Below are 20,422 nucleotides of genomic sequence, written 5' to 3'. Positions count from 1 at the left end.
AACACATCCTAGATCTGAATGAATGAATAAAATATTCTCATTGAATACTTCGTTCTGTACAAAGTTGAATTTGCTGACGAAAAAAAAAAAATCACACAAAAATCATCAATGGAAATCAAATTTATTAACCAATGGAGGCCTGGATTTGGAGTCACACACAAAATTAAAGTGGAATATAATGTCCTTAAAACAAGTAAAAATGAGGCTCAGTATTGTGTGTGGCCTCCACGTGCCTGTATGACCTCCCTACTGTACAACGTCTGGGCATGCTCCTGATGAGGCGACGGATGGTCTCCTGAGGGATCTCCTCCCAGATCTGGACTAAAGCATCCGCCAACTCCTGGACAGTCTGTGGCGCAATGTGACATTTGTGGATGGAGCGAGACATGATGTCCCAGATGTGCTCAATTGGATTCAGGTCTGGGGAACGAACAGGCCAGTCCATAGCTTCAATGCCTTTATCTTGCAGGAACTGCTGACACACTCCAGCCACATGAGGTCTGGCATTGTCCTGCATTGGGAGGAACCCAGGGCCAACTGCACCAGCATATGCTCTCACAAGGGGTCTGAGGATCTCATCTCGGTACCTAATGGCAGTCAGGCCACCTCTGGCAAGCAAATGGAGGGCTGTGCGGCCCTCCAAAGAAATGCCACCCCACGCCATTACTGACCAACTGTCAAACCGGTCATGCTGAAGGATGTTGCAGGCAGCAGATCGCTCTCCACGGTGTCTCCAGACTCTGTCACGTCTGTTACATGTGCTCAGTGTGAAACTGCTTTCATCTGTGAAGAGCACAGGGCGCCAGTGGCGAATTTGCCAATACTGGTGTTCTGTGGCACACGCCAACCGTCCTGCACGGTGTTGGGCTGTGAGCACAACCCCCATCTGTGGACATCGGGCCCTCAGACCTTCCTCATGGAGTCGGTTTCTAACCGTTTGTGCCGACACATGCACATTTATGACCTGCTGGAGGTCATTTTGCAGCGCTCTGGCAGTTCTCCTCTTGTTCCTCCTTGTACAAAGGCTGAGGTAGCGGTCCTGCTGCTGGGTTGTTGCCCTCCTACGGCCCCCTCTACGTCTCCTGGTGTACTGGCCTGTCTCCTGGTAGCGTCTCCAGCCACTGGACACTAAGCTGACAGACACAGCAAACCTTCTTGCCACAGCTCGCATTGATGTGCCATCCTGGATGAGCTGCACTACCTGAGCCACTTGTGTTGGTTGTAGAATCCATCTCATGCTACCACGAGTGTGAAAGCACAACCAACATTCAAAAGTGACCAAAACATCAGCCAGAAAGCATTGGTACTGAGATGTGGTCTGTGGTCCCCACCTGCAGAACCACTCCTTTATTGAGGGTGTCTTGATAATTGCCAATAATTTCCTTCTGTTGTCTATTCCATTTGCACAACAGCATGCAAAATCGATTGTTAATCAGTGTTGCTTCCTAAGTGGACAGTTTAATTTCACAGAAGTTTTATTTACTTGGAGCTTTATTCTGTTGTTTAAGTGTTCCCTTTATTTTTTTGAGCAGTGTATATTGGTAATAAAAACCAAATTCCACGTAGCCCAACATGTAGATTTTATTCTTTATCTTTTATATATATTTTTATGTACAATATTTACTTTATTTTTTTTCTAATTTTCCACATTATGATTATTTTCATGCAAAAAGCGCTTTTGGCCATTTTTGCATGCAATGTGATGTTATTCTTACCAACACAGAGCACAATATTTGTGAAATTTTAGTCCTCCCCAATATCACCCAGAAAATGCCCAATTTTTTTTACATGGTCTTGCTAGGCTGGTTTCACATTAGCGCTTTTGTGCGCAGCGCATCATGCGCATGCGCACCTATGTTTAACATGACGTGCGCATGGTCTTGCGCACACTTGCGTTTTCGTGCGCATGCGGTTTTTTGTCTTTCGCGCCAGGCGCAACATGTTGCATTTTTTGGTGCGCCCTGTCTCGGCAAAAAAACGCATGCGCACGGAATGCGCAAAAACAACACATTGAAGTCTATGGGAACGCATGCATGCGCATGGTCTTGCGCACGCTTGCGTTTTTTTGCGCATGCGTTTTTTAAGTCAACAAGTCTGGAATGTGGTCAAACAATGGAAAAAAAGTCACGCCTAAAAACGCAAGCGCATAAAAAACGCAAACGCATGCAAAAACGCATGTAAAACGCAAGCAACGCTGCGTTTTTTGACGCATCAGCGTACGCATGACGCTAAAAAATCCGCGCGTTTGTTTTGCGTTTTTTATGCGCACGATGCGCTGCGCAAAAAACCGCTAATGTGAAACTAGCCTAAGTCTTTTCTGCTTTACGGCCTGATTTGCAAGATTTTTCCAGAAAAAAAAAAATGAGACGACTGTTGGCAGGTGTATAATAGATTCACAGAATGTGTTTATATATATGTTTCCTCTTTTTAATTTACTTACCATATTTTAAATTTTATAATAGTTTCCTTATTATAAAATTATACTTTTGCATTTTTCTTATTAAATATGAAAAATATTTTTTTTATAAAAATGATTACGGTAATTCATATTCTTTAAGAAAAAATATAACTAAATTTGTCTTCACTTTCCATAATTGTATTTTGAGTACACTTTTTTTTTTTAAACTTTTCTGTATGTAATATACGGTATATTAAAAAAAAATAAAGATGTGTAGAAAAAGCTGGTTTGAAGCTAAACGTTCTACTGTCTATTATGTACTGTGGAGTTTCCACATCACACATTTCCATGAAACAAGATTTTATTAGATTAGGATTCTAGTCTGCGTCTAGCGTTCCATTTGGATTATTAGGTCTTGGTCTAAAAAGGCATGGGGCTTTATTTTACTTCTTACTCTTCTCCTCATTTTGCTGTAAAAATGATAATTTCTTATTCTGAAGGGAGAAAACTAGCATCTATGAATACAAGCAGAACTGGGGGCTAGTAAAAGGGGTGTTCCCAATATTTCCAGTTGATGGGAGCATGACTGGTAGAAAATCAACACTAGCAATTCTTGAAAGAGTATCTGACAGCAGGTTTAGTTATGTAATCTGAGAGCAGCATCACGCAGGGGCAGAGACCCTGATTCCTGCACTATTACTTTCTGGACTGTGTTACACTCATCTTCCAGTCTGTTAGATTTTCTTGTGCTCCATGTCGAACTTTGCAAGTAGCCCGGTGTTCTCCCATGTGTTGTATTTCCTAGGCCTATAAAAGGCCTCCCAAGACAGACACCTAAGGGCCCCGTCACACACAGCGAGATCGCTGCTGAGTCACAAGTTTTGTGACACAACAGTGATCTCATCAGCGAGATCGCTGTGTGTGACAGCGATCAGCGACCGGCCCCCCTGCCGGTATCGCTGTAGGAAAGCCCTTGACATTTTTTTGGTCGCTGGTCTCCCGCTGGCCACCACGCATCGCTGCGTGTGACAGGTGGGAGACCAGCGATCAGCTGGTAACTAATGTACACATCGGGTATCTAAGGGACGTGCGTCCCTTAGATACCCGATGTGTACCTTTGTTACCAGCTTCCTGCATCAGCGCGCTGGTAACTAACATACACAGCGACGCTGGGCGTCGCTGTGCTGATCGCTGGTGAAGCTGTCTGTTTGGCAGCTCACCAGCGATCACATAGCGACTTACCAGCGATCTGACACGTTGATATCGTTGTCGGGATCGCTGGTGAGTCGCTATGTGTGACCCCAGCTTAAGACTTGCTAGTAATTGTTTTAGCCCTCTGTACACAGTTCCAGTCCAGTCATCAGGACGTCTCCTGGCTGTCTGTGGTTTCCCATTCATGAGTTACTTGTCTGCAGCTTCCAGTAACCTTGCTACCGGTCAGTCGTCTTCAGGACTGCCTACCCGAGATTTCCAGTATCGCTACCTACTTGCCTGCGATTTCCAGGACTTCTTACTGGCTGTCTGTGGCTTCCATGGTATTAGACTTTCTTGTTAATCCAACATTTTATCTGCTATCTGTCTGCCCGAGGTCTTCATTAACTCATAATCCACCAGAGGTGGTCAATATCTCTGCTATCTGCCTGAGATTTTCATTAAATTTGCTTACCCATCTCCTGGATGTCCCCCACCTGACAGCGGTTTCCAGCATCCCGCCTGCTTACCAGCGGTCTCCCGGATGTCTCCCACTTTCCAGCAGTCTCCAGCATCCTGTTTGTGGTCTCCTGGATGTCTCTCACCTGGCAGCGCTTTCCAGCAACCCACCTGCTTGCAGATGGTCTCCTGGATATCTCCCATCTGTCAACAGTTTCCAGAATCCCACCTCCTTGTCTGTAGTCTCCTGGATGTCTCCTGCCTGCAAGTGGTTTCCGACATCCTGCCTTATTGCCTACGTCTCCTGGATGTCTCCCACCTGCCGGAGTTTTCAATAATTTTATTTCAACTTTTAGTTAGCCTTCTACATGCCCGCCTGCTTGCCTGTGGTCCCTGGAACGTCTTCTGCTTTTCTGTGGTTTCCAGCATTCCACCTGCAGTTATCAGTCCCTCAGCTGGCTATGGTCCGCATGCTCCCTCCATAGCCCGTGGCCTGTGTGCCCTCCCGGACCGTGAGCTTAGAGAATTCACCTCACCTAGTGAGACCGCCTTATGTAACAGAATTCTTGGTGTAGTTTTCAAAGAATCTCTGTTTTCACTGCTGTAGATGTAGCAGTGCTTACCCCACTGATTGTCAGCTTTTTGTGTACACTATACACACTGTGAATCAGTGTGTGTGTGTGTGTGTGTGGGGGGGGAATACACAGATTAGCTGAACTACCTATATGTAACACCTAGTTCTACACTGATAATCTCCTGCTGATAAAACACTGATTGTACTTAAACGGAGAGCCTAATAAGTAATATCCCTAAAATCAGGCTTTCTGCCACTAACTCATGCAGCTCTCAGATTACATATAGTAAAAACCTGCTGACAGACTCCCTTTAGTACCACCTGGGAACATCCCTGACCTGTAATTTTTGGGTGGGGTTTACATATTGCTTTCCACCCTTCTGTGATTGTACCTAAAAACTAAACATTAGCACTAAATAAAAAGGCAGATTTTTGCCCATAACAAAAATATGAGCACTTGATCAAAGCCCCTTTCCATGGGCCGATGCAAACCGCTTTGGAACCGAATTATAATTAACACCTTAGAGTCTGGGTGATTGCTCATTTCTGCGATTTCATTTTTTCCTCCTTTTCTTCCAAGAATCATAACTTTTCTATTTTTCCATAGACACAGCTGTGTGAGGACTTGTGTTTTGCTGTTCAATTTGTAGGTTTTAACTTTGTTCTACGGGTTAGTTATGGCCATACCAAATGTAATTTTTTTTTTTTTCCTATCAAAACCCCCCAAACTTTATTGTTCAACTGCCATTCTTTCCTCCTTTTCTTCCAAGAATCATAACTTTTCTATTTTTCCATAGACACAGCTGTGTGAGGACTTGTGTTTTGCTGTTCAATTTGTAGGTTTTAACTTTGCTCTACGGGTTAGTTATGGCCATACCAAATGTAATTTTTTTTTTTTTCCTATCAAAACCCCCCAAACTTTATTGTTCAACTGCCATTTTTTTTTTTATTTAGACCATTTGAGCGTATACGACTTTTTGATCTCTTTTTATGCCTTTATTTTTGGAGGTGATGTGCCAAAAACCTGCAATGCTGAGATTTCCATCTACATCCTCAATTTCGCTGTTGGGATAAATAGATTTCTATTTTATTATTTTGGACACTTAGGCACACGGTGATGCCAAATAAGTATATTCTTGAATTTTTTTAAATTTACTATTTGCATTTTGGGAAAAGAGGATATTTGGACTAGTATTTCTTGAAGCTTTTTTTTTTTCTATGGGTCTGTACACTCAGTCTCACTGAGCTCCGCAGTGTTATTTTGCACGCTCGATAGGGGTCTCAGGAGCAGGACCCCCACTGACCGGCAGCTATTTGTAGTTTATTATTTAAAAAAATGAAACCATTGAAAATTGCTAATTTATTTTATTTTTTTTTTTTTTTTAGATATTTTCATAAACAAAAAACGTATTAATCTAAACCACTGCTATTACCACTAACAAAGTACAATGTGTCGCAAAAAAAAAATCTGAGAATCACTGGGATATGTAGAAGTATTCCACAAAGGGACACATGTCAGATCTGAAAAAATGGAGCTGTAAGAAGGACAAAAAGGAGGTAATAACAGTCAGTTTATGCAAAAGTGTGGCGATGTTCCTGAGACAAAACTATAGACCTATATACTTAACGACAGGTTGTGTGATTGGCTTGTTTCATGAGACATCAATGAGTTACGTCCTCCCTTTACAATTAACACTAATGCCAAGAAATACCGTATTTCATTCATATACCCAGTCCCTCACAGGAACTGCCCTCCATCAGTCATATTAGTACTTCATTAATTTGGAATCCTTAAGAAAGAAAGAAAAAAACAGGTCCTGACCCAGAGGAGTTGACAATCTCAGCAGCCTCTTCTTGTCAAGGTGCCAGCATGTTCCTCTCCCTCCAGCATTTGTCTAGACGCTGATAAGGTAATGTTGCTGGTATAAGTAGAATTCACACGGAGGGAAAAGAAAGACGATTCAGCCGCAATTTTGATGATGAAAGACATTGCAGAATTACTGGGAGTGAAGGTCGTTAAGATACTGGACACTTTTTTATACCTAGTGCAAAGCCTGCAGGAAGGGCATGATGTCAGGTCTGCTCACATAGACCCTGCCCAAGGTTAGACATGGTATCAGTTTTACCAAACGTAATATAAGAATATATCACTTATCCTGTACTGATCCTGAGTTACATCCTGTATTATACTCCAGAACTGCACTCACTATTCTACTGGTGCAGTCACTGTGTACATACATTACATTGCTTATCCTGTACTGATCCTAAGTTACATCCTGTATTATACCCCAGAGCTGCACTCACTATTCTGCTGGTGGAGTCAATGTGTACATGCATTACATTACTTATCCTGTACTGATCCTAAGTTACATCCTGTATTTTACCCCAGAGCTGCACTCACTCTTCTGCTGGTGCAGTCACTGTGTACATACATTACATTGCTTATCCTGTACTGATCCTGAGTTACATCCTGTATTATACACCAGAGCTGCACTCACTATTCCGCTGGTGGAGTCACTGTGTACATGCATTACATTACTTATCCTGTACTGATCCTGAGTTACATCCTGTATTATACTCCAAAGCTGCACTCACTATTCTGCTGGTGCAGTCACTGTGTACATACATTACATTACTTATCCTGTACTGATCCTGAGTTACATCCTGTATTATACACCAGAGCTGCACTCACTATTCCGCTGGTGGAGTCACTGTGTACATGCATTACATTACTTATCCTGTACTGATCCTGAGTTACATCCTGTATTATACCCCAGAGCTGCACTCACTATTCTGCTGGTGCACTCACTGTGTACATACATTACATTACTTATCCTGTACTGATCCTGAGTTACATCCTGTATTATACCCCAGAGCTGCACTCACTATTTTGCTGGTGCAGTCACTGTGTACATACATTACATTGCTTATCCTGTACTGATCCTAAGTTACATCCTGTATTATACCCCAGAGCTGCACTCACTATTCTGCTGGTGCAGTCACTGTGTACATACATTACTTATACTGTACTGATCCTGACTTACATCCTGTATTATACCCCAGAGCTGCACTCACTATTCTGCTGGTGGAGTCAATGTGTACATGCATTACATTACTTATCCTGTACTGATCCTGAGTTACATCCTGTATTATACTCCAGAGCTGCACTCACTATTCTGCTGGTGCACTCACTGTGTACATACATTACTTATCATGTACTGATCCTGAGTTACATCCTGTATTATACTCCAGAGCTGCACTCACTATTCTGCTGGTGGAGTCACTGTGTACACACATTACATTACTTATCCTGTACTGATCCTGAGTAACCTCCTGTATTATACTCCAAAGCTGCACTCACTATTCTGCTGGTGCAGTCACTGTGTACATACATTACATTACTTATCCTGTACTGATCCTGAGTTACATCCTGTATTATACACCAGAGCTGCACTCACTATTCCGCTGGTGGAGTCACTGTGTACATGCATTACATTACTTATCCTGTACTGATCCTGAGTTACATCCTGTATTATACACCAGAGCTGCACTCACTATTCTGCTGGTGCAGTCACTGTGTACATGCATTACATTACTTATCCTGTACTGATCCTGAGTTACATCCTGTATTATACCCCAGAGCTGCACTCACTATTCTGCTGGTGCACTCACTGTGTACATACATTACATTACTTATCCTGTACTGATCCTGAGTTACATCCTGTATTATACCCCAGAGCTGCACTCACTATTTTGCTGGTGCAGTCACTGTGTACATACATTACATTGCTTATCCTGTACTGATCCTAAGTTACATCCTGTATTATACCCCAGAGCTGCACTCACTATTCTGCTGGTGCAGTCACTGTGTACATACATTACTTATACTGTACTGATCCTGACTTACATCCTGTATTATACCCCAGAGCTGCACTCACTATTCTGCTGGTGGAGTCAATGTGTACATGCATTACATTACTTATCCTGTACTGATCCTGAGTTACATCCTGTATTATACTCCAGAGCTGCACTCACTATTCTGCTGGTGCACTCACTGTGTACATACATTACTTATCCTGTACTGATCCTGAGTTACATCCTGTATTATACTCCAGAGCTGCACTCACTATTCTGCTGGTCCAGTCACTGTGTACATACATTACATTACTTATCCTGTACTGATCCTGAGTTACATCCTGTATTATACTCCATAGCTGCATTCACTATTCTGCTGGTGCAGTCACTGTGTACATACATTACTTATCCTGTACTGATCCTGACTTACCTCCTGTATTATACCCCAGAGCTGCACTCACTATTTTGCTGGTGCAGTCACTGTGTACATACATTACATTGCTTATCCTGTACTGATCCTAAGTTACATCCTGTATTATACCCCAGAGCTGCACTCACTATTCTGCTGGTGCACTCACTGTGTACATACATTACTTATCATGTACTGATCCTGAGTTACATCCTGTATTATACTCCAGAGCTGCACTCACTATTCTGCTGGTGCAGTTACTGTGTACATACATTACTTATCCTGTACTGATCCTGAGTATTATACACCAGAACTGCACTCACTATTCTGCTGGTGCAGTCACTGTGTACATACAGTGGCATTTAAAAGTTTGGGCACCCCTGGTCAAAATTACTGTTATTGTGACCAGTTAACCAAGTTGAAGATGGAATGATCTCTAAAAGGGCTAAAGTTAAAGATGACACATTTTCTCTGTATTTTAGGCCAAAAAAATTATATATTGTCATTTTTTACATTTTAAAAATTACAATAAGGAAAATAGGCCAATGCAAAAGTTTGGGCACCCTGCATAGTTAGTACCTAGTAGCATTCCCTTTTAAAAATATCACAGCTTGTAAACGCTTTTAGTAGCCAGCCAAGAGTCTTTCAATTCTTGTTTGATGAATTTTCATCCATTCTTCCTTGTAAAATTCTTCCATTTCTGTGAGATTCCTGGGTCGTCTTGCATGCACTGCTATTTTGAGGGCTAGCCACAGATTTTCAATGATGATCGAATCGGGGGACTGTGAGGGCCATTGAAAAACCTCTAGCTATCGCCTTTTGAGGTAGTCTATTGTGGATTTTGATGTGTGTGATCATTATCCATTTGTAGAAGCCATCCTGTTTTCAAATTCAGCTTTGAATCTTGACCTACACTGTTCCTGTAAACTGCTATTTCTGAATTACATATTGAACTGAGGAAAGGACAACTTGAAAACGCTTTGCTATCTTCTTATAGCCTTCTCCTGCTTTGTGGGCCTCCACCATTTTCATTTTCAGAGTGCAAGGAAGCTGCTTAAAAGAACCCATGGTGGCTGTTTTTTCGCACAAGGTTAGAGGAGGCTATGTGTTTCTAAACCTGTGGAATCTGCATCAGCTGGCCTTTCCTAACATTGAGGGCGAACAAGCCATATCCCTTACAGGCTAATTAAGGTCTGAAACCTTGGTCAAAGTTATCTGAGCACACAAATCTCCAAAGGTGCCCAAACTTTAGCATCGGACCATTTTTCTTTTTGTAATTTTTACAATTTGAAAAAATGACAATGTGTATTACTTTTTAGCCTAAAATACCAAACAAATGTGTCATCTTTAACTTTAGGCCTTTTAAAGATCATTATATCTTCAACTTGCTTAACTGTTCACAATAACAGTAATTTTGACCAGGGGTGCCTAAACTTTTGCATGCCACTGTACATTACTTATCCTGTACTGATCCTGAGTTACATCTTGTATTATACTCCAGAGCTGCACTAACTATTCTGCTGGTGCAGTCACTGTGTACATACATTACATTACTTATCCTGTACTGATCCTGAGTAACCTCCTGTATTATACTCCAAAGCTGCACTCACTATTCTGCTGGTGCAGTCACTGTGTACATACATTACATATCCTGTACTGATCCTGAGTTAAGGCCCTTTTACATTTAGCGATGCACAAGCGATCCGACCAGCGATACGACCCGGTCAGGATCACTGGTGCATTGCTAAATGATCGCTAGTGAGCTTTCACACAGAAAGATCTCACAGCGACGCAGCGGACGATACTCACCTTTTACACACAGCGATCCTGACGTCCTCCCGCTCGCCTCCATGCGTCGCTCGTCTCACACAGCAGGAAGCTGACGACGAGAAATGGAGCCGCCCGATCTCGCGCGATCAGCGATGGACAGCGGGGGAGCCGGTCGGAGGTAAGTATCACACATAGCGATATCGCTATGTGTAAAACCCCCTTTACATCCAGTATTATACTCCAGAGCTGCACTCACTATTCTGCTGGTGCAGTCACTATGTACATACATTACTTATCCTGTACTGATCCTGAGTTACATCCTGTATTATACTCCAGAGCTGCACTCACTATTCTGCAGGTGGAGTCACTGTGTACATACATTACAATACTTATCCTGTACTGATCCAGAGTTACATCCTGTATTATACCCCAGAGCTGCACTCACTATTCTGCTGTGCAGTCACTGTGTACATACATTACTTATCCTGTACTGATCCTGAGTTACATCCTGTATTATACCCCAGAGCTGCATTCACTATTCTGCTGGTGCAGTCACTGTGTACATACATTACTTATCCTGTACTGATCCTGAGTTACATCCTGTATTATACCCCAGAGCTGCACTCACTATTCTGCTGGTGCAGTCACTGTGTACATACATTACTGATCCTGTACTGATCCTGAGTTACATCCTGTATTATACCCCAGAGCTGCACTCACTAGTCTGCTGGTGCAGTCACTATGTACATACATTACATTACTTATCCTGTACTGATCCTGAGTTACCTCCAGTATTATACTCCAGAGCTGCACTCACTATTCTGCTGGTGCAGTCACTTTGTACATACATTACTTATCCTGTATTGACCCTGAGGAGTGTAGTGTGGGGTGCATTATACTGCAAGTGGGGGGACCGTAGAGGCATCATACTGTATGTGGGGAGTTATGTTGGCACCATAATTTGGGGTAACTGTGGGCATTTTACTGTGTGTGGGGGTGTCTGTGTGTTGTGGGCATCATACTGTGTGTGGGCAGCTGTTCATCAAGGTACGGAGGCTGATAAAGTTTTGAAGCAGGCAGGGGCAGGACACCATGTAACTTATCATGGGATCATGAAAACTTTAGCAGCAGAAGATGACTTTGCTGATTCTGTGGGAGGCAGTGACTGGTACACTTATAAGAAGTGCATAATGCTACAACACAGATCATACATAAACAATGCTAAACCAAAAAGAACATAACATAATATGCATTTACAGTTTGGAACACCAGGTTCTATACATGGCAGTAAAGATGGTGGACTTACCCAGTGCAGAGCCCTAACGCAAGTTTATTATTATTAATATTTATTTATATAGCGCCATTGATTCCATGGTGCTGTACATGAGAAGGGGTTACATACAAATTACAGATATCACTTACAGCAAACAAGCCCTTTCAGGCTAAAGGCCCTTTTACATTTAGCGATGCACCAGCGATCCGACCAGCGATACGACCCAGTCAGGATCGCTGGTGCATCGCTAAATGATCGCTAGTGAGCTTTCACACAGGCAGATCTCACAGCGATGCAGCAGCGACGCAGCGCACGATACTCACCTTTCACACACAGCGATCCAGACGTCCTCCTGCCCTCCTCCACGCGTCGCTCGTCGTCACAGCAGGAAGCCCAGCAGGAAGCTGACAAGGAGAAATGGAACCGGACATTCTCGCTCGATCAGCGATGGACAGCGGGGGAGCCGGTCGGAGGTAAGCATCACACATAGCGATATCGCTATAACGTCACAAAATCGGTGACGTTATAGCGATATCGCTAGCAATATCGCTATGTGTAAAACCCCCTTTACATGCTACAGGATGGTGGGGAAAGACAGTAAGTTGGGGGGTTGCAGCAGCTCCAGTGATGGTGAGGCGGTAGCTCCAGTAGTGGTGAGGAGGCAGCGGTGATTATTGCAGGCTGTAGGCTTTCCTGAAGAGATGGGTTTTCAGGTTCCGTCTGAAGGGTCCGAGTGTGGTTGATAGCCGGACGTGTTGGGGCAAAGAATTCCAGGGGATTGTGGATATTCGGGAGAAGTCTTGGAGGCGGTTGGGTGAGGAGCGAATAAGTGTGGAGGAGAGAAGGAGGTCTTGGGAGGATCGGAGATTACGTGAGGGAAGATATCAGGAGATTAATTCATAGATATATGGAGGAGACAGGTTATATATGGCCTTGTAGGTCAGTATTAGTAATTTGAATTGGATACGCTGAGGGAGTGGGAGCCAGTGAAGAGATTTGCAGAGGGGAGAAGCGGAGGAGTAGCGAGGAGAGAGATTAATTAGTCGGGCAGCAGAGTTAAGGATGGACTGGAGAGGTGCGAGGGTGTTAGCAGGGAGGCCACAGAAAAGGATGTTGCAGTAGTCGAGACGGGAGATGATGAGGGCGTGCACAAGCATTTTAGTAGATTGAGGGTTGAGGAAGGGACGGATTCTGGAAATATTTTTGAGCTGGAGGCGGCAGGAGGTGGAGAGAGCTTGGATGTGCGGTTTGAAGGACAGGGCAGAGTCAAGGGTTACTCCGAGTCAGCGGACCTCCGGTATGGGAGTAAGCGTGATGTTGTCGTGATGTCGTTTCACCTTGCTTCCTCAGGAGGGGTGTTTAAGCACGGTGAAACGTGGGTTGGGGCTCAGTGTTGCACTGAGTAAGTCCTTTACTGCCATGTTTAGTTTTAGACACAAGGTCAAAATTGTTGGTACCCCTTGTTTAATGACAGAAAAACCCACAATGGTCACAGAAATAACTTCAATCTGACAAAAGTCATAAATAAAAAATCTATGAAACTGAACAAATGAAAGTCAGACATTGCTTTTCAACCATGCTTCCACAGAATTAAAAAAAAAATAACACTCATGAAATAGGCCTGGACAGAAATGATGGTACCCCTGAATATGTTACAAAAGGGACATGTTAAATCACGGTGTGTCCACTAATTAGTATCACAGGTGTCTACAATCTTGGAATCAGTGAGTGGGCCTGTATAGAGGGCTACAGATACTCACTGTGCTGTTTGGTGACATGGTGTGCATCACACTCAACATGACCAGAGGAAGCGAAGGAAAGAGTTGTCTCAGGAGATTAGAAAGAAAATTATAGACAAACTTGTTAAAGGTAAAAGTTATAAGACCATCTCCAAGCAGCTTGATGTTCTTGTGACTACAGTTGCACATATTATTCAGAAATGTAAGCTCCATGGGACTGTAGCCGAACTCCCTGGACATGGTCGCAGGAGGAAAATTGATGACAAGGCAAAGAGATGGAAAATATGAATGTAACAGAAGAGCCCAGAAAAACTTCTAAACAAATTAAAGTTGAACTTCAAGCTCAAGGAACATCAGTGTCAGATCGTACCATCCGTCATTGTATGAGCCAAAGTAGACTTCGTGGGAGACGCCCAAGGAGGACATCACTGTTGAAAAAAAAAATCAAAAAAGCCAGACTGGAATTTGCCAAACTACATGTTGACAAGCCACAAATCTTCTAAGAGAATGTCCTATGGAAAGATAAGACAAAAATGGAACTTTTTGGCAAGGCACATCAGCTCTATGTTAACAGATGAAAAAATTAAGCATATCAAGAAAAGAACATTGTCCCTACTGTGAAACATGGAGGAAGCTCTGTTATGTTTTGGGGCTGCTTTGCTGCATCTGGCACAGGGTGTCTAGACTCTGTGCAGCATACAATGAAATCTCAAGATTATCAAGTGACTCTAGAGAGAAATGTGCTGCCTAGTGTCAGAAAGCTTGGTCTCAGTCGCAGGTCATGGGTCTTGCAACAGGATAGTGACCCAAAACACACAGATAAAAACACCCAAGAATGGCTAAGAGGAAACATTGGACTATTTTGAAGTGACCTTCTATGAGCCCTGACCTAAATCCTATTGAGCATCTTTGGAAGAGCTGAAACATGCCATCTGGAAAAGGCAACCTTCAAACACGAGACAACTGGAGTGTTTGCCCTTCAGGAGTGGGCCACAGTACCTGTCGAGAGTGGCAGAAGTCTCATTGACAGTTACAGGAATCGTTTGATTGCAGTGATTGCCTTAAAAGGTTGTGTAACAAAATATTAAGTGACGGGTACCATCATTTCTGTCCAGGCCTATTTCATGAGGTTTTTTTTTTATATTCTGTGGAAGCATAGTTGAAACGGAATGTCTGACTTACATTTGTTCATTTTCATAGATTTTTGATTTATTATTACTTTTGTCAAATTCAAGTTATTTCTGTCACCATTGTGGGTTTTTCTGTCAATAAACAAGGGGTACCAGCAATTTTGACCACGTATGTATATACCGTATGTATGATCTATATTGTACCACTACGCAGCTTTTAAATTGATTAGCAGGCAAACAAATTTCTTCCTTCATACAGGCAACTGCCTTTTGGGAAGTTATTGTGAGATACCGATTGCCTGTGAGACTGTGTATAGGTAACAGGAATATACGGCTTTACACTATCCAGCTTTGGCACACATGAGGTTTAGTGTTACACCTGTGAACAGATGAATATATAAAGGGTCAGTGCACTTAATAGATTCGGAATTTAGTAAATATAGAACCACATACTAGATTATCCTCACGTGCGTCATCATTGGTGATGCACACCGTGTACACTGTGCAAACCCCTATTATATATGATATAGCTTTTGTATGGTGGTTTCCTGCCTGGTGCAGCCTTTCCAGGCAATCGTGCTCATTAATTGTCTGTTCTTTTTTGATGTTTTAGACATATCTAAATAAAGAATGGTGTTATCTTCTGGCATAGTAATTGCACTAATTTGCATCCCTAAGACCTCAGTCAATGGGGGGTGTCATATGGTTTGATTGTAGAGGTGCACCCTGTACTTGATCCATAAGTTGATTTCAGGACCATTGTTGGCATTGTCACACTGTATGATACACTGATATCTTGCCGGCCTTATCCCTGTTGCGAGAAACAAAAATGATCTGCACAACAGGAAATATGTTTTCCTTCAGGATATCCTACATGTGGGGGTAAGCTGTGGGGGGCCAGGAACAGTCCAAACATACTGCCAAAAAATGACCAGTGCCTGCTATCCTACCCCCTTATACCACACACAGATTTACTGCTAACCCTCCTGTACTCGGAGCCTCTGCTGCCTTCACTCTATGGAACAGGAAGTAGCTGCCTGACAAGTACCACGGTCAGCCATAAGAGCCGCCATGTGGCTGCTTGTCCTGCCCAATGGTGACCAAGAAGGTCGTACATCTCTCAAGCTTGGGTGAGTGGGTCAACTCCAGATATCACTAACCACCCTGTGCCCCTCATTTTCATATGTTTAATGTTTTTGTGCAGGACCTGCCCCAAATGGAAGAACATAAACAGGTAAAAAGATGCTACATGTCCACGGGCAATTATCTAGTTCCATACTGAACACATTAATGCATTGCATTACTTAACCTGTACCAACGCTGAGTTGCATCCTGCATTATACCCCAGAGCTGAACTCACTATTCATTTAGTGCAGTCACTGTATACATACATTACATTACTTATCCTGTACTGATCCTGAGTTACATCCTGTATTATACTCCAGAGCTGCACTCACTATTCTGCTGGTGCAGTCACTGTGTACATACATTACATTACTTATCCTGTACTGATCCTGAGTTACATCCTGTATTATATCCCAGAGCTGCACTCACTATTCTGCTAGTGCAGTCACTGTGTACATACATTACATTACTTATCCTGTACTGATCCTGAGTTACATCCTGTATTATACTCCAGAGCTGCACTCACTATTCTGCTGGTGGAGTCACTGTGTACATACATTACATTACTTATCCTGTACTGATCCTGAGTTACATCGTGTATTATACCCCAGAGCTGCACTCACTATTCTGCTGGTGCAGTCACTGTGTACATACATTACATTACTTATCCTGTACTGATCCTGAGTTACACCCTGTATTATACCCCAGAGCTGCACTCACTATTCTGCTGGTGCAGTCACGGTGTGCATACATTACTTATCCTGTACTGATCCTGAGTTACATCCTGTATTATACTCCAGAGCTGCACTCACTATTTTGCTGGTGCAGTCACTGTGTACATACATTACTTATCCTGTTCTGATCCTGAGTTACATCCTGTATTATACTCCAGAGCTGCACTCACTATTCTGCTGGTGCAGTCACTGTGTACATACATTACATTACTTATCCTGAGTTACATCCTGTATTATACCCCAGAGCTGCACTCACTATTCTGCTGGTGGAGTCACTGTGTACATACATTACATTACTTATCCTGTACTGATCCTGAGTTACATCCTGTATTATACTCCAGAGCTGCACTCACTATTCTGCTGGTGCAGTCACTGTGTACATACATTGCATAACGTGTCCTGATCCTGAGTTACATCCTGTATTATATTCCAGAGCTGAAATAACATTTTTTTGGCTTCAGAGTTGAAATCTGCTGGAATTCCCAACTTGTTCAGTGATTAACATTTTATAATGTGTCACCTTTGGATCAGGTGCTTTACAGTCATCTATAGTAAAACTAAGATTATAGGAGCTCAGCCAATCATGTAGCAAAAGGCAGTCTGACAATCACCTTGCTGATTGTTTTCAGCAGAACTGTGAATACAGCTCTAGACTGTAATGGAAGCTCTAACCTCACACAGGTGGACTTTTGCTATAAGGAGGAGACCATGTAACTGATCACCGCCTCCCTTCCCTCTATTACATTGCAAAAAAAAAAAAAGTTACAACAATGTAAGATTAATGTAATTCTGGAACATCCAGCCTTAACCCCTTCATAGCCAGAGTCTACTTCTGTCGACCCTAGATGAGCAGATGAGATTATTTCCTGAAGCAGTGTAAAAGGGAATTAGGATGCGATTGCTGCTGCGTTGCTGCCCTGTCACTTCCCCTGCACACCCCCTGATCCCGACGAGCAGATCAGCGCTTCACGGGCTGCTCCGGGATTATAGACACAATCCTCACGTTAAGCCCTAGGAGAGAGCAAAATCTAATCAAAGAGACTCGCGGGCTGGGGCCAGGACCTCGGCTGCGTATGCGGAGGAAGAAACTGAAGCCATGGCATCTGGGGGGCCGGGCACATTGTGAGAGCCATGATGTACCTGTCACTGACCCTGGACTAATGCAAAGAATAGTATAACTTCTACAATGAGTTATCGCAGGGGCTGCACTTCTGCAACAGTATACCAAATTAATACAGAGGTACATTTCATCATGCAACTGCTCCCCAAAAAAGCTGGAAGGTCTATCAATATGACTGTTCAGAGTGGTCATCCACCTTTCCAAGAAATGTAGTATAGTTCTTCTGATAAGCTATGTCGCTTACCCTGCGTGCAGGGCTTTGCAGTAGCTTGGGTGTCCATGGTTAAGACCACTCATATTCTGACAGTTACTTGTTTAGTGGTCGTAACCACAGACACCTATGCTACTGCAATGCCCTGCACACAGGGTAAGCGACATTGCTTATCAGAAGAACTATACTACATTTCTAAATGGAGGTATTAGCTAGTATCCTTATTATTACACCTACTACATATTGGGAGAGGATTTTGGAGACGGGAATACCCATTTAAGCTTTATAGGGATATTTTAACCATTGACAAGTACTGCATACACAATTCCTCATTTACTCCTTATTGTCCTTCTCTTCTTCCTAAAGATGGATCCCGCTTTGCAGCACAGCATGTAGGAGGGCGGCAACATACGACATGAATCTCACCAGCACAGGAGGCCAGATATGGTGGCGGTCCATGTGACACAACATGAAGTCGTTCTCTTGGTGTCTGGATCCTCTTCCTTCTTGCAGCAGCAGAAGCAGATGAGATAGAGGGCGACAAACAGCAGATTGAGGAAAGCACAGACGGCGATGACCAGTGCCCAGAACAGCAGTGACTGTGGGGAAGCAGAAGAGGACACCTTAAAAAATCCATATAATATCGGAGAACTTCCATATTTTCTAACTTTAAAGAGTAACTGTCGTTTTTAATTTTACAGGTGAAAATAAGCAACTTTGTAAGTTATCAAAGAAATCTGCTTCTTTCCACTCCTAGATTTCTCTTACACTCTCAAGTTATAGGTAACATCTGGTGAAAAAAACAGCAAAAAAGCAGAAAGGTTTACCCGTCCAGGCCTCCAGACAAACGCACTATCAGGATGCAGGGTACGACAGTTGGTGCTTGTAAGGTTTTATGGAGAACTGTAATTGTTGTTTCCCCTCCTCCTGCTCCTCCTCTCTCCATACAATCTTAAAAGCACTACCTGTCATCTCTTTTCTTGGGAATGGAAAAAATCTGTCTTCACCAGATGTTAACACTGAAATAGCACAAAAGGAGGACTTAAAAATCCTCCAATAATAGAAGAAAACAGCAAAAAAGCAGAACGGTTTACCCGTCCAGGCCTCTAGACAAATGCACTATCAGGATGCAGTGGGCCCATATAATTAAGATGGCGGCAACACAGGTGCTAGAATACCGATGAAACAACCGCTCACAACCTACCAATACATGGAGGGGGCGGCTGCTAGTGCACAACAAAAAACTTGTATGCGGCGCTGTTCACACTATGGCAATGCACAGCATCCAGGTTAACAGCCTATTAGTGACGCCCTTCTATTAGCTCATGCGGGCTTCCCAGCGCTATCAAAATGCATCCCATGTGAACAGACACCGCAGTTTACAAGACCAAATGGGCCCAACTGCACCCTGAATATAAAGTGCAAAAAACACATTTAAAAATGTGGAGTATTAGCTGATATTTTGACCAAAATACGTGAGCCTGTAACCTGCGCCAAAGGTCTCCACGTCTGGAGGCCTGGACGGGTAAACCTTTCTGCTTTTTTGCTGTCTTCTTCTATTGTTGGAGGATTTTTAAGTCCTCTTTCTGTGCTATTTCAGTGTTAGGATTTAGTATTAGGGAGCCGTAAACGTGGAGACCTTTGGTGCAGGTTACGGGCTCACATATTTTGGCCAAAATATCAGCTAATACTCCACATTATTTTAGTGTGTTTTTTTTGCACTTTTTATTCAGGGTGCAGTTGGGCCCATTTTTGTCTTGTAAACTGCGGTGTCTGTTCACATGGCATGCATTTTGATAGCGCTGGGCAGCCCGCCTGAGCCAATAGAAGGGCGTCACTAATAGGCTGGTATCCTGGATGCTGTGCATTGCAATAGTGTGAACAGCGCCGCATACAAGTTTTTTGATGTGCACTAGCAGCCGCCCCCTCCATGTATTGGTAGGTTGTGAGCGGTTGTTTCATCGGTATTCTAGCACCTGTGTTGCCGCTATCTTAATTATATGGGCCCACTGCATCCTGATAGTGTATTTGTCTAGAGGCCTGGACAGGTAAACCGTTCTGCTTTTTTGCTGTTTTCTTCTATTTTTGGAGGATTTTTAAGTCCTTCTTTTGTGCTATTTCAGTGTTAACATCTGGTGAAGACAGATTTTTTCCATTCCCAAGAAAAGAGATGACAGGTAGTGCTTTTAAGATTGTATGGAGAGAGGAGGAGCTAGAGGAGGGGAAACAACAATTACAGTTCTCCATAAAACCTTACAAGCACCAACTGTCGTACCCTATCTTAGCTTAGTGATGAGAAAATTTGTACTCAGTAAAAATAGATTTTACCTGTGACTAGAAAACTGAGAATTAAAGATTAGCCCAGAAGGAAAAGAAAAGCAAATTTCTATGATAAGATATAGTACTAAGTTTATTTTCATGTGTACTATTGATT

The 20,422-nt window shown here is 42.9% G+C and overlaps 1 protein-coding gene across 1 annotated transcript in view; it reads right to left on the bottom strand.

The window, feature by feature from the left end:
• The window catches only part of TTYH2 (tweety family member 2), a 112,397-nt gene that overhangs the window by 29,870 nt on the left and 62,105 nt on the right, over positions 1 to 20,422 (bottom strand). Inside the window, exon 2 of the mRNA XM_073560373.1 lies at positions 18,415 to 18,587. Within this exon, the coding sequence (XP_073416474.1) occupies positions 18,415 to 18,587 (173 nt within the window). The remainder of the gene's footprint in view (positions 1 to 18,414; positions 18,588 to 20,422) is intronic.

This window comes from Dendrobates tinctorius, unplaced genomic scaffold (assembly GCF_039654945.1).
Source record: "Dendrobates tinctorius isolate UK_male_01 unplaced genomic scaffold, ASM3965494v1 ptg000014l, whole genome shotgun sequence".
In the NCBI taxonomy this organism is placed as follows: domain Eukaryota; kingdom Metazoa; phylum Chordata; class Amphibia; order Anura; family Dendrobatidae; genus Dendrobates; species Dendrobates tinctorius.
This window is presented reverse-complemented; position numbering and strand designations above follow the sequence as displayed.